We start from the raw sequence: 13631 nt of genomic DNA on the forward strand, positions 1-13631 counted from the left end.
AAATTACAAATCCTAGGATTCCAGTCATTTCTCAAACATCTAATATGTGAAGATGGTCTATAGCCAGGGTTCTTAACCTGGATTCCCTTAACTTATCTTAAAAGTTTTTTGATAACTATATTTCGATATGATTAATTTCTATTGTAATCCTGTGTATTTTATTTTATGCAGAGTTGTGCAATCATTACTCTGGTAAGTTGGCTTTACCAGACTTTCACAGGCATCCTTGACAAATAAAAAGGTTAAGAATCTCTGGCCGATAGTTTTAGATTAAGATAATCCAATCTTTTCAAAGACCATTTCTATTTTTCATTTGTTCATCCATGTAAATAGATCTATAGGCTGTTAAGTCAAGTATGGGTTAGAGAATCAAGTTCAAAATTCAAGTGGGACAAAAGAAAAGGTCTGAAAATATAGAATAATTTTATGCTTGAACAAAATTAGATTATGGAACATATATCATATATGAATGCTGAGGGAAAAATTTATTCCTTTCTTTTCAATTTAACATTTAAGTTACATGTTTTTAAAACCTTGATATGAAACCAATTAATATATTAATTGAAAACTTCACAACTTCCAAGTTGACTTTGATTAAAGTTCCTTAACAATGTTTCCTTAATATTTAATGACCTAATAATGAATCTGATTTGATTTTTGGACTAGTCAATTTTCCTTTGCCAAATGCATAATACATAGTTTGCATAAAAATTAATTTTTTCACAGTATAAATTCATACATGTTTTATGTACATCCAGTATGACATTATAACAAATTATATTTTAATAGATAAAAACAATTTCTCAGTACAATCAGGTATAATGCTGATTAAAAATCCCAATTTTAGCCATACACCAAATTCTTAGTACCTATACAAATTTACATATACTGATTGCCAAATTTAAATTTCTAAAATCCAAATGCTAACATGTAATCATGTAATCACTTGTTGCTATTTTTAAAGGACATCTCATTTTTAAATCTCAAAATTTAAATCTTAGAAAAAGTTCTCCACAGTACACTATAACCTTTGTCTGATTGAATTTTACACATAAATATCTTGTGTTTTCTAAGCATCCAGTATGGGTTGTTTTTTTTTTGTTTTTTTTTTGCCTTAGAAAAGTAGAAATTCCCTCTTGGTGTCAAGCTGGCTATAATCAGTCCTAATGATGTTATCACCTTTAATTAATACACAATTATCACCATAAAATCACACTATATCATAGCACATTTTTAGATTAATTAGCAATTTTCCAAAATTACATATATAGATCTATAATCTATAATATTAAATCTGAGAGAGTAGCCAAATTATGGGATAAAATTTTTCTTCATGTGTTCTAAATCATTCCTTTTTCTTATCCTGGGGACCTTCCCAAAATAAGAAAAAAGAAGATTTATGGAGCAGTCTGTTGAGTTTAATTAATTACCTACTTTACATGGAGGACTCTGAAACATTTTTGTAAATGCCGAATTAGGAAAATATACAGACAAGACCTGTAACTCGGATACACATAGAGACACATAAATAAACATTAAACATAGACTGAGGGAAGCATGCTTTTAAAAATTAAGGTGTTTACTCAAGATCTTGAGGAAGAAAAAAAGGAAGAAGAAATGAAAATATCCATCTTGCCTTTTCCTAGGTGCTGTCTCTTTTAAAATGGTGAGCAGTGAAGAGAAACTTTTGCTCCAAGAGACTTAAGCATAAACATTTGAAGAGGCAGGTGACAAGGGATTGAAAGAGGGGGTCCTCCCTGCTAGAACCAAAGAGCTGAGGATTGTAAAGGTGGAAGAGGAGGGGGATCCTTTATTCCAGTTCATTTACTCCTCCCTTTTTTAGATAAAAGAAAATATTTAGGAGGTGGAAGAGGAGGAGGAAGAGGAGGAGGGACTATTGGGGGTGGACTTATCTGAATGGGAAAGTTCCAATCAGGATTGGTGTATTTAGATGTCTGATCTTTTAGCAATTCCTTGTCTTGGGGTGGGAGGGAGTTCCCCCTCATTATCCTCCTTGTCTCCCTCCTTCCCTTCTGGGTCTTGGCTTCATACTGAATACTTAAAGATTTCAGTCTTGGATTTCTGCCCAGACAGTAAGGATGTTTTCTCTATGGCAGACAGGTTAGGAAAAGACTGCCCAAGATGAATAACCTTGCAGGTAGGGTCTAAGGCGTCTCTGAAAAGGGACCATAAGGAAAAGGTTTCAGCTGGGACCTGCTTTGGTCCCCTTTCAGTGTAATAGGCTTTAAGGTCAAGGCCAATATGTTCCCAGGTTTGTAAATCTACTATCCCCTCATCAGGAAACCATGGACTACATATCTGAATAATGTCCAAGAACTTAGCCAGCTGTGGCTTGTTTAATAGCTTTCCTTCTTTGGATTCACTATGCCCCATGGTCTTTTTTAACTTTTCAAAAGTTCTGAATTTGCCCACCCCTCCTTACCTGTACTTACTTACAGGGGTCTGCAGCACCCTGGGTGGGATCCTAACCATCTGAATTTGGAGTGAGCTTCCTTGTTTCAGGTGGCCTTTTTGTTTTGGGGGGAAGGGGCTTACCTAACCAAGAGTCCCTGTTTGGGCGCCAATCGCTGTGAGGTGGTCCTGCCTCCCACAGGGGATGTGGTCTTGCAGGTGGGATGGTGTTGGCAGAATGATGAATGGGACACAGTTTTTGTATCCAACCCGCAGCACAGGTTTCACAGGAAAAGCTGCTCCACCTTGGCTGAGGCTTGGCTTTATTTTATACCCTCATGGTCATGTATCTACTTGGCACACAGTTTTATTTTCAACATACATGTTTCCATGGATTCTAACAACAAACATGAATCCTAAGGAGATAGTCAACAAAAACACTGTTGCTAAGTGCAGGGTCAGAGGGTACGATCAACATGGCCCAGTTTTAGGTTGGGAAATTCTGAGCACAGATTTGCTAGAAGTTTCATAACTAAAAAGGAGGGTCCTATCTAAGTGAGTACATAAGAATCCTTAGGTTTAATTTTGTAAGTGGGATCTCCTGGTGATATTCTGGGGGGACAGGGTGGGACATCTGTATTAACCCTGCAAACATGTTGCTCTCATCTGTTTTTCCTGGGGCTAAGTAAGAATATAGCAATTCCAATAATAAGGGGATGCTAATAAGGAAAGTCACTCAGAGGGGTTGAATGCAAGTATTAACTTTCCTGGGGGCTGCTTTGCATTCCCCAGTTTCTACGTGTGACCATGTCAACCAGCGGGATCTTTGATGGCTCCCGGCACATGAAAGTTGAGTGATGTGTATGAAACTAAGTGAGGCAATGTAGCACAGTAGAAGCAGGATTTAAATTAAGAAGACCTGATTGACATCTTAGCTCTGCTTTTCTCTACCTATGTGACTTGGGCAAAGGTCATGTTGCCTCTCTACATCTTTAGTTTCTTCTATAAAATGATTGGTTTAGATTTTATTTCCAAGGTTTCTTCCAGCTCTGAATTCTATGATCTTTTGATCACATTTAGTACAAAAAAAAAGATAATTATGAATGAAAGAAAACAAGCAGTAAGCCCTTACTATGTACCACACCCCATGAATGCTAAGAACTGGGAATGCATATAGTGAAGTGAGAATCCCTGACCTCAAATACATTCTCTTTAAAGGGTAGCACATACAATTAAAATTCATACCAATTCAATAGACATGTATTAAGTATCTACTATGTAGATGTTACTGACTCATTTTTTTTAAAACTCTTATCTTCCATCTTAGACTCAATACTGTGTATTGGTTCTAAGCCAGAAGAGTGATAAGGGCTAGGCAATGGGGGTCAAGTGAATTGCTCAGGGTCACACAGCTAGGAAGTATCCAAGGCCATATTTGAACCCAGGACCTCCCATCACTAAGCTACCCAGCTGTCCTTCTGACTCATTTTAGCCACCAATTTATAGCACCTCCCCTAAAAATTATTTATTTAACAAGTAGTTAAATTGGATTCTTCACTATTAAATTCCTATGTAACTTCTATTCACTCTCCCGTTCTGAATACAGATGTGTCCTAATTAATAAATGTAGATAATGAAGAGGTTGAATTATTTAAGTTAATTCTCAGTATTTACATTGGGCTAGAACATATTATTATATTTTACATAATTACAGAGTGAATTAAAATACATGCAACCACTTTATGCTAATCATTATTTGATTTAATTGGGGACCTGGCTACATATTAAAATCATGAAAACTTGCCATCCACAATTGTTGAAACTGAACTCTGTCACTCTTATGGCCAACAGATGCCGTAAACTGCCCATTTTCCATAGTTCTTCACTAGGCCAGAAAGGCAATCTCTGGAGCCCCTCAATTTAGGCTTTAACTACAGAAGGACCATTTTCCCCTCTGTGGTTTTCTGGACCTTTTCTTCTTGGTCTCTTTGATATATACTTAGTAGAGTCTTTAAAAATACCCAACTGAGAATTTAACTTTGTCTTCAAGGTCTTCTATAAAATTCTATAAAAATCTAACTTCCAATCACTTCTTGCCTCCTATCTATTGTATCCTTTCCTATCTTCAGGATATTAAGACATTTTGTCTTTTCACTTTTTCTCCTGATTATTTCAGGAAATATGTAAATCATATTGCTGAATATCAAGATTATTTTTACATGCATTCATTATTTGTTGAATACCTACTATATGTACGATAATCTGTAATAGGTACATTGAGAATTTTCAGGATTAAAAATGTCCTAATTTTAGTCCTCCTGACCTCTTCCTCTTTGCCCTCTAAGGTTTTTAATCTCTCTTGAATATTGGCCTCTCCCCTGGTTTTCATGCGTTACTCTTTCTTCTTCCCTGTTGGGCTGCTAATTCTTGATTTCATTTACTGGATGATCATCTAATCTCCCCCTCCCTAAATATAGGTTTTCCCCCAAGGCTTAATCCTGGTCTCTCTTCTCTTTCTTCTTTACTTCTATGAAAATAATTAGCATTAATGCACAATACACCATTATATAAACATGTGCACATATAGTTACACACATGTAGATCCATGTTCATATTATGTGTGCATATAACGTGTGTGGTTTATGCTATATCAATACTTATTATTATTATTATTATTATTATTATTATTATTTACCATGATGTTGAAGATGTAATACTCTTCCTCCCCATCCATCCATATTTTTATCTTAGAGTCTTTGACATCCTTTTCTCTTATCCTCTCACTCTTCACTCATTCAATCAATTGTTAAATGTCGTCAATTTTTCTACAACTTTCCCCCTTTCCTCTCTTATCATCACTACGTAATTTCTGCCCCTGTCTCCTCTGGCTTAGGTCACTGTAAGTCTCCTAATTTACTTCAATGCCTCTAATTCCTCTTCAATCAATCCTTTCTTGGGCTTCCAAAATAATTCTCTTACTGCCTAAGTCTTGGCCATGTTAACTCCCTGCTCAAAGACCTTCAGCAGCCAACCATTTCTCTATAGTAAAAAATGGGAGCTTCTTGACCTAGCATTTTAGACCTTCTACAACCTGGCTGCTCCCTGACTCCCCTGACTCATTTCCCAGAACTCTGCCATGTTCTCTATATTGTAGTCAAACTGAAATAAATTATTCCTGAATTTCCTCACCCTCCATGTGGAGATGATTTGAAGAGTCCCAGAAAGGGGCTCGCCACCCCCATAGGGTTCAAGTTGTAGAAGGTTTTTTAGAGCAAGAGTTGCTTCATTCTTAATTTTGGATCTTCAGTGCCTAGTACAAGGCCTGGCATATAGTAAGTATTAGCTAATCAATCACTGTTTACTTTGTATTACCTGTGCAGAAGCAATAAGGAAGGATAGTGGCAGAGCTCTGGACCTGGAATCATTCAATCATTTATAAATTCAACAACTATCTATGAAGTCCTTCCTCAGTTGTAACTTACTGCTTCTGGAGCCACACTTCAACTCTCTACAAAATGAGGCTAGCTAGTAATAGCACCTACCATTCTGGATTGCTGCAATGATGAAATAAAATAATATGTGCAATGCTTTGCAAACCTTAAAGCATAAAATAAATGCTACCTATAATAATACATCATCCTTTATTATGACAACATAATATATGTCATTATATATTAATATCTTGAATCAGTATGATATTAGATATCATTGTTGGTAGTGGTGATTGTAATAGCAACAGCAGTAGTAACAATAATAGCAATAGCAGCAACAGAGGTGGTATTAATAGAGCAGTAGTAATAGTGGTAGTAGTATTAGCAGCAGCAGCAGTAGTATAGTAGTAGGAAAAGCTGTATTAATCATAGCAGTAGAGGTAGTAGAGATAGTAGTAGCAGCATTAGTAATAGTAATAATTGTTGTAGTATAGTTAGTAGTAGTAATAATAGTAGTAGCAGCCTTAATAATAATAGTGATGGAGGAGGAAGAAGAGGAAGAGGAGGAGGAGGAAGAGAAAGAAGAGGACAGCTACTTGACAATTCACTTACAAAGGTGATTCCCTTCATGTATGGATTAAACCAGATTACAATGGTGATACTCAAATTTTGGCTCTCAAATTCTGTGATTCTGGAAGGTAGTTTGTAATTGGCCTCTACAGTCCCCTTGAGATTGAAATCTGTCCACCATGAAATCATGTCCACCTACTATATGTGACCTGCATCATGAGAAAGAAAAATAACATAAGTATAGCCTCTTTGTTCATGGAGCTTCCAATCTGGCAGAAAAGCAAAATTCATCAACATAATACATTTACAATTTTCAAGTTGCCTTTTTGGAGGGTGGGGTTGGGTTGTTATTAATGTTTCCAGGATCAAAATTCTGTTTTCATGGTTGTAAAGATATTCTTAAATTATATCCTCAGGTGTAGCTAATAATCTTCAAACTATTAGTTTCTTAGAAGAGGTAGGAAGGTATTTAATAACTGCATCTTGGTTGATTTTAAAAGATGGAAAATTATTTCACCTTTTAATTTATTCTGAGGGTTTGGACTTTGAGGGATTTGGGAAGGTTGAACTTCCCAAACACATGGCTTTATCAAACCATGGAGTGATTCTCCCCTACTGAGAATCTTTAATTGATGAGTTCTGTTTATTCTAGGAAATCACATTTTTTCTTCTCTTCCATTTGTCTGAGTAGATGAATGCAATTCAGTAATAATCTTTTTCATTTTTTCTCTTGCCCTTTCTTTCAGGCATAGATGTTCTTTATCAACTAGGCCTTGGAGGCAACGATGTAAGACACCAACCAGTGGAGAATGTACTATCTTCATCTACTCCATTACCTCAGGGAGTTCAAGTAGCAGAGACAGGTGTCATTCTAACAAGTGGTACTCATATTGAGGCACCTACCAAGAGAATTTTGCCATCCAGTCTAGGACAGCAATTCACAATAGTAATTGGATTACTGTCACATAGAGTCAACAATGCTTTTCTCTTCAGTATCAGGAATAAAAATAGACTGCTATTCGGAGTACAATTACTACCCAAAAAGGTGGTGATCCACATTGGTGGGAAATTGGTAGCATCTTTCAATTACAGTGTTCACAATGAACAGTGGCACTCCTTTGCCATTGATATTCAAGACTCAGTGGTTTCCATGTTTGTTGAGTGTGGAAAGAAGAAATTCAGCAAAGACATTCTTTCTAGAATGCAGGCATTCAATGCTGATAGTGTGTTTACTTTGGGAAGTATGGACTACCATTCAGTCCGCTTTGAAGGAGTAATTTGTCAGCTGGATATAATTCCCTCAGCTGAAGCATCAGCAAACTATTGTAAATATCGGAAACAGCAATGTCGCCATGTTGATACCTACCGATCAGAGATGGGGTTTCTTCATACCACTACATTTCCAGGCATTGTATTGGAGAAGTCTCCATCATACAAGCAGTTTGATAAAGAAGTACCAGAAGAACATAGAACACTTTATGAAGGAGAAAGAAACCCAAACTCAGTAAATAAGGAGGCTCCATCAGTCCATAAACTTCAAGCACCCCGGGAATCATCAAATTCTTTAACATCTGTCCCTTGGGGAAACATCTCTTCTGGGAATCACACAAAACCTGAAGTCCAGGTCACAAAGATGACTGCCAAAGAACATATCTCACTAAATTTAAATCTGTCAGTTACTCATCATCAACTCAAAAAGGTGTTGTTGAGCTCCAACAAGAAAGCTGGCTTAATCCAAAATGTTTCAGAGAATGCTGTAGGGCATGAAAAAGGAACAACTAGTCTCCCTTTGCCTAAAGAGAGGCCATCCGTTGTCTCTCCCTTTATGAAAGAAGATAAAATTGATGACCTAAAAAAAGATCTTAATCAGCACACTGAAAAACTCATGAATATGTCACAGATTTTGAACACAACCTTATATCGAGCAACAACTGAACCATCTGTGGAGAATAATGTCTATCAGTGGAAAGGAAGCAAATTGGATACTGATGGCACATACCACACTGAGGATAACGATGAAACTGACTTTTATGATTATTATTACTATGAGGATCTGAACACGATGCTTGATATGGAGAATCTGAGAGGCCCTAAAGGGGAACCTGGACTGCCTGTAAGTTGCTTTTAAATGTGTCTTCCTAAAATTAGTTTACTGAGAATTTAAGAGAATTTTGGAATGGAGTATACAGAGCAAGCCAAATCTGTGACAGAAACTTATCCTGAATACAATGAATGAATTTATGATTCCTAGAAGATATAGTTCCAATAAGAGCAATTTTAGCACAGCTATTGGTTTGTATTGGGTGGTGGGGTTTTTTCCCCCTTTTTTATTATTGGCAGATTGTAGGAGTGTTTAGTTCTGGTGAAATTGCAGACAAACCAGATGTCTTGTTTTTTCAGTTGAAATTCAGCCAGAGATTCCAGTTGCTAAAAATGGACTCAGCCTTCTCTATTAAAAATTATTATAATTACAAGATTAATATGTCTTCCTGTTAAGAGATTGGTCTGAAGAACAGTTGAGATGGACTAAAGAAAAACATATTGTAACTTACTTAAATTATAGGAGGAAGTCTGTATGAGTTGCGTGAAATGGCCAGGCACGGATGGGTTAAAGGCCATACTGGTGGAAAGGATACTGACATCAATCAAATCTCAGATTCATTTGGAATTCCAGGGTCTCCCAGAGTATTTAAATTTATATCCTCTCAGCAATTGCCAGTATAAACATTGTGGTAACACTTGTACTGGAAAATTACTTTGGATCAATAAGAAGATAGAACTTTTAATAGCTAATGTTGGTTGCCATACTAGGCTGAGCAAGGATTGCAATTCGGAATTTGTTTATAAGCTGTAGGCTATTTATTTTTAAAGGTATAATAAATATGCATTTGAAGATTAAATACAGGCGTCATCTATGTTACAGAAAATTAACAAAGAAGAAAAAAATTAATTTGATCCAATTAAACATTTATTAAGCGCCTATTATGTGTTAGGCATTACATTCAGTACTAAACAAATCAAGAAAAAAAATTAAAACAATCCCTGCCCTCTAGGGGTTTATATTCTAGGAATTCTCTCCTGTTGTTGATAGCAATTAAGCTGGGTCTTGAATGGAGCTGGAACATCCAAGAGACAGAACTGAAGGTCCCACCATTCTTTTGGAGAGGCTGTGAGAGAGAAATGTGCATTTTTCACTTTTCATTGAATTATTATGGTAGTTATTAACATAACTCCACAGAAATATGCAGATTAAAAACATAATATCACAGATTAAATACTATGCATTCATTCAATCAGTAAACCTTGATTTAAAGCCCTTCTGAGATGCATCACTAGCAAGGTGATTATGGGTAATCCAATTGAACCTCTGAGAGCCTCAATGTCCCTTTTTGTAAAATGGAATAGTAATATCTGTTCCACCTATCTCCACAAGGTTGTTTTGAAGAAAGCCATCTATAAATCTAAAGAGATTATTTAAATGTATTATTGTGAAGTCTTTTAAAGATTTGCTGTAGTATTCCAATATATGAGGAATCAAGTAATTAGAAAGAATAAGTATTGCTTCTCACCTTTTGTGTTTGCAGACCATATATCTTCCTCGAGTCTTATTTATAGAACAATTAGATGTTCTTTAGTGTAGTCAGACTAAAGAGGATTATCTATGATAGTGACTCGTTTGATGAATATGCTAGTTGACATATACTTGAGTCATTGGTGTAGATCCAGAAACCATTGCATGGAGAAGATGATGCCACTTGCTGAGACTGGTTTTTCTCTGTGGTTATTACTGGAAAGTCATTTGATATGTATTGAGCAACACTTAATATTGTTTGGTATATCTCTATAAATATTGAGTATATACACTATTACAGGACAAATCTTTTGCTTGGTAACTGGCTAGTTACTAGAGCTAGTAATCAGCAACAAAAAAAATATACTTTTTGAACCTAATTAACATTCTAAATGAAGATGTGATGAGAAATAGAAATATAATTCAAAGATATCAAATCATCCATACTTTTATTCAATAAAAATGTATGAAGGTCCTGTGTTAGGCAATACAAAGATACTTAAGGCTTATCTGTTTATCTAATCCCCCCAAAATATTTTATCTTCAGTATTTTTATCTTGAAGCAGCTAAGTGGTACAGTAAAGTATTAATCCTTGAGGCAGGAAGACCTGAGTTATAATTTAATTCCAGACACTTACTAGTTGGATGAAGTCACTGGACTTCTCTTAACCTAAATTTCTTCATCTGTAAAATGTAGATAATAATAGCATTTAGTTTCCATGATTGTTCTGAAAATAAAATAAGGTCATATCTGTTAAGCATCTTACAAACCTTAAAGTGCTATATAAATACTAGATATTGTTATTATTAAAAGGTAATATTATCAGTGTAATAGTTTTTAGCTCATTAGATTCTAGCTCTAATAAGGCATTATATTAAAAATGAAATTGTAAAAAAGAGAATTTGATTTGGAAAAGCTAGTTTCTTCTATACAAAGAAAAAGAGTAGTTGATCATAGTTTCCCAAGTATACTCAATTGTTTTTTATATTGAAATCCTTCTTTATCTTATCACAGCATATATAAATCATAATAGTAATTATTCATATTTATTGTTAATTATCTTTACACATTTAATACTCCTAGAATCTGTGTCTTGGTCAGCATGGGCATGCCCTCTCCTGATTTAAGTCATAATTCTTCTTCCTTCTTCATGAATGAAAGAAAAATACTAGACCTGGAGTCAAGAAGATCTGAGACAAATCCAGTCTCGATAGTTGTGTGACTGTGGGCAAATCATTTAATTTCTGTCTGTCTCAGTTTCCTCATCTGCAAAATGGAAATAATAGCTCCTAACTTTCAGAGTAGTTGCAAAAATAAAATGAGATATTTGTACTTTATAAACTTTAAAACTCGAAATGCTAGTTATTATTATTACTTATCAAAGTTTTATATTATAAAGCACTAGGATGTGATTAGAAAGTTACAACAGTCCTTGCTGCTAAGGATCTTACATTCTAATAAGGAGAAACATATAGGAATATATATATATATGTACATATATATATATATATATAATATAGGAAGTTTCAACTGCAAATCAGATGGAAAATCCCAATGGTACTTAGGGTGCAGTAGCAAAGTAGATAGTAATGCATCTTCTTTAGAGTCATTGGCATTGAAAAAACTTTATTTGTTTTGATTATCTTGGTCTGGAACCAAGGTATTCTCCATCTTGTCACCAACTTGGTGATGACCCTCTCTGAACTTGGCAAGACCAGTAACCAGAAAGGTGATATGTAGTGTGTCTATGAGCTACCTTAGCAGAAATAGCTAGGACCAGTGCTCCATTAATATATACTATGTGCTCTTGTTTGTCCTTTATTTTCAAAGAAGACCAATGATATCATGGGGTGACATCTTGACTTGCATATGAGTTTGATTTAAGTGAGGCAGAGTTACACAGACTCATCAGTCTCACTCTGTCTTCCAAAGTCACTGAAGTCCAGTAGCAAAGGATGACTGGTGATGGCCAGGATGCAGTGGAAGACTTTGGTTTCTTTGTTGTCTGACTATGCTCAAAATGCCTCCATGGCTGTTGGAACAATTGTTCTCATCAACTCATTTTGACAGGGGAAGTCTTCACATGTTTGGGGTAAACATCCTCCTAAGTCTGATGGGTTTTGAGGCTTGTCAGTTTTCTTCAACTTGGTTTAGCCCATTTGCTAAGATGGTTGCTTCTAGGAGCCACAGCTGAGAGTTGGGTAGCAGCAGACACTAAAGTTGAATGAATAGCCCTGAAAAGTACATAGCAATTCCTCATATCTGAGGCACTAGTCTTCCCTGCACACCTCAGATACCCCAATATAGCCTACTATAGCTTTTAAGAACCCAGGGCACCTCCAAGCCACAAGGACGAATCTGAGTAGGACTCCAGGGACACACAACTAAAGTAACTATTAATAATAGCTAGTGGCAATAATTATAATTATGAATAATTTACATTTATATAGTTCTTTTTGCTCACAAGTCCTGTAATGCCCATGAGCTCATTTGGTCCTTGGAGTAACATTGTAAAATAAGTAGTGAAACAAATTTTATTTCCAATTTTCAAATGAGGATAATGAGCCTTAGAATATTTCTCTTATCTCATTAATTCAATAAAACAAACATTTATCAAGCACCTCATGATATATTTCTTATCCTCAAAGGGCTTATTATATTCCATTGGAAGTTATAACATTTACACAAGTATAGTACACAGAAAACTGAGGATGTATGAAGCACTGACAATTTGAGCAAAGTTATATATATGTATAAAATGCATATATAAAATCTTGTCCATATATAGTTGCTCCCCCCATTAAACTATAACTTCTTCGAGACTAGGAATTGCCTTTTGCCTTTCTTTGTAGACTCAGCACTTACATGCTTAATACATTTTTATTACTGACTTCAATACTCATTCAAGGAATTCGACAGTGAAAAAACATTTTAAAAATTAAACTATAGCTAGAGATTTCGGCCATAAGACTCAGTAACACAGACTTTTGGCAAGAGGGAAAAGCTGGTTTGAAAAGTACATTGGTAAGTTGAGTTGATTATAGTGTGTAGCTGATGAGGCTACAGCCTGGGGTTTGGTCACAACATCGGTCAATTTTTTGGTCCAGAAAAGCCAAGTCTATAGCCACATGCTGTACCTCAAAACCTTGGAAAGTCAGCCTCAGTCAGCCATCTCACAAATATGTGACCCTCAGTCCCCAGGAGGTTGGCAAAACAATAGGGACCTTTTATTCAACTCATCTTTACCGGCAAGAAAAATGGTGTAAACACTTTTCTTAAAGACTTGAGTTGATATAGTCATTTTTTATATAAAAGAGAACACATGAGTAATCATAAAACCTGAGTTAAAAGGACAACAGAGTCCATTTGGAAGGGTCATATGCAGGGAGGAAAAGGAAGTGAGACAGAACCAATAGGATTGATCTGCTTCTCTCCCTTCTTCCCCTCTACTTTTTCATTCTCTAGTACAAGAGAAATGATAACTCTCTCACTGGCCCTGGTCAGACCACATTGAGAGTATGGTGTCCATTTGGGGGCATCACATGTTAGGAGATATTCAAGTTGGAAAACATCCAGAGGAGGGTGAAAGGATGGTGAAGGTCCTCAAGATGGTGCTGTGTTAGGCTGGTTTGCAGTAAATGAATAT

The 13631-nt window shown here is 35.8% G+C and overlaps 1 protein-coding gene across 2 annotated transcripts in view; it reads left to right on the plus strand.

Moving 5' to 3' along the window:
* The window catches only part of COL24A1 (collagen type XXIV alpha 1 chain), a 399913-nt gene that overhangs the window by 48723 nt on the left and 337559 nt on the right, over window positions 1-13631 (plus strand). For both annotated transcript variants that reach the window (XM_007480591.3, XM_056815400.1), the window contains one exon: window positions 7160-8526. In XM_007480591.3, the coding sequence (XP_007480653.1) occupies window positions 7160-8526 (1367 nt within the window). The remainder of the gene's footprint in view (window positions 1-7159; window positions 8527-13631) is intronic.

Source organism: Monodelphis domestica, chromosome 2 (assembly GCF_027887165.1).
Source record: "Monodelphis domestica isolate mMonDom1 chromosome 2, mMonDom1.pri, whole genome shotgun sequence".
Classification (NCBI taxonomy): Eukaryota; Metazoa; Chordata; class Mammalia; order Didelphimorphia; family Didelphidae; genus Monodelphis; species Monodelphis domestica.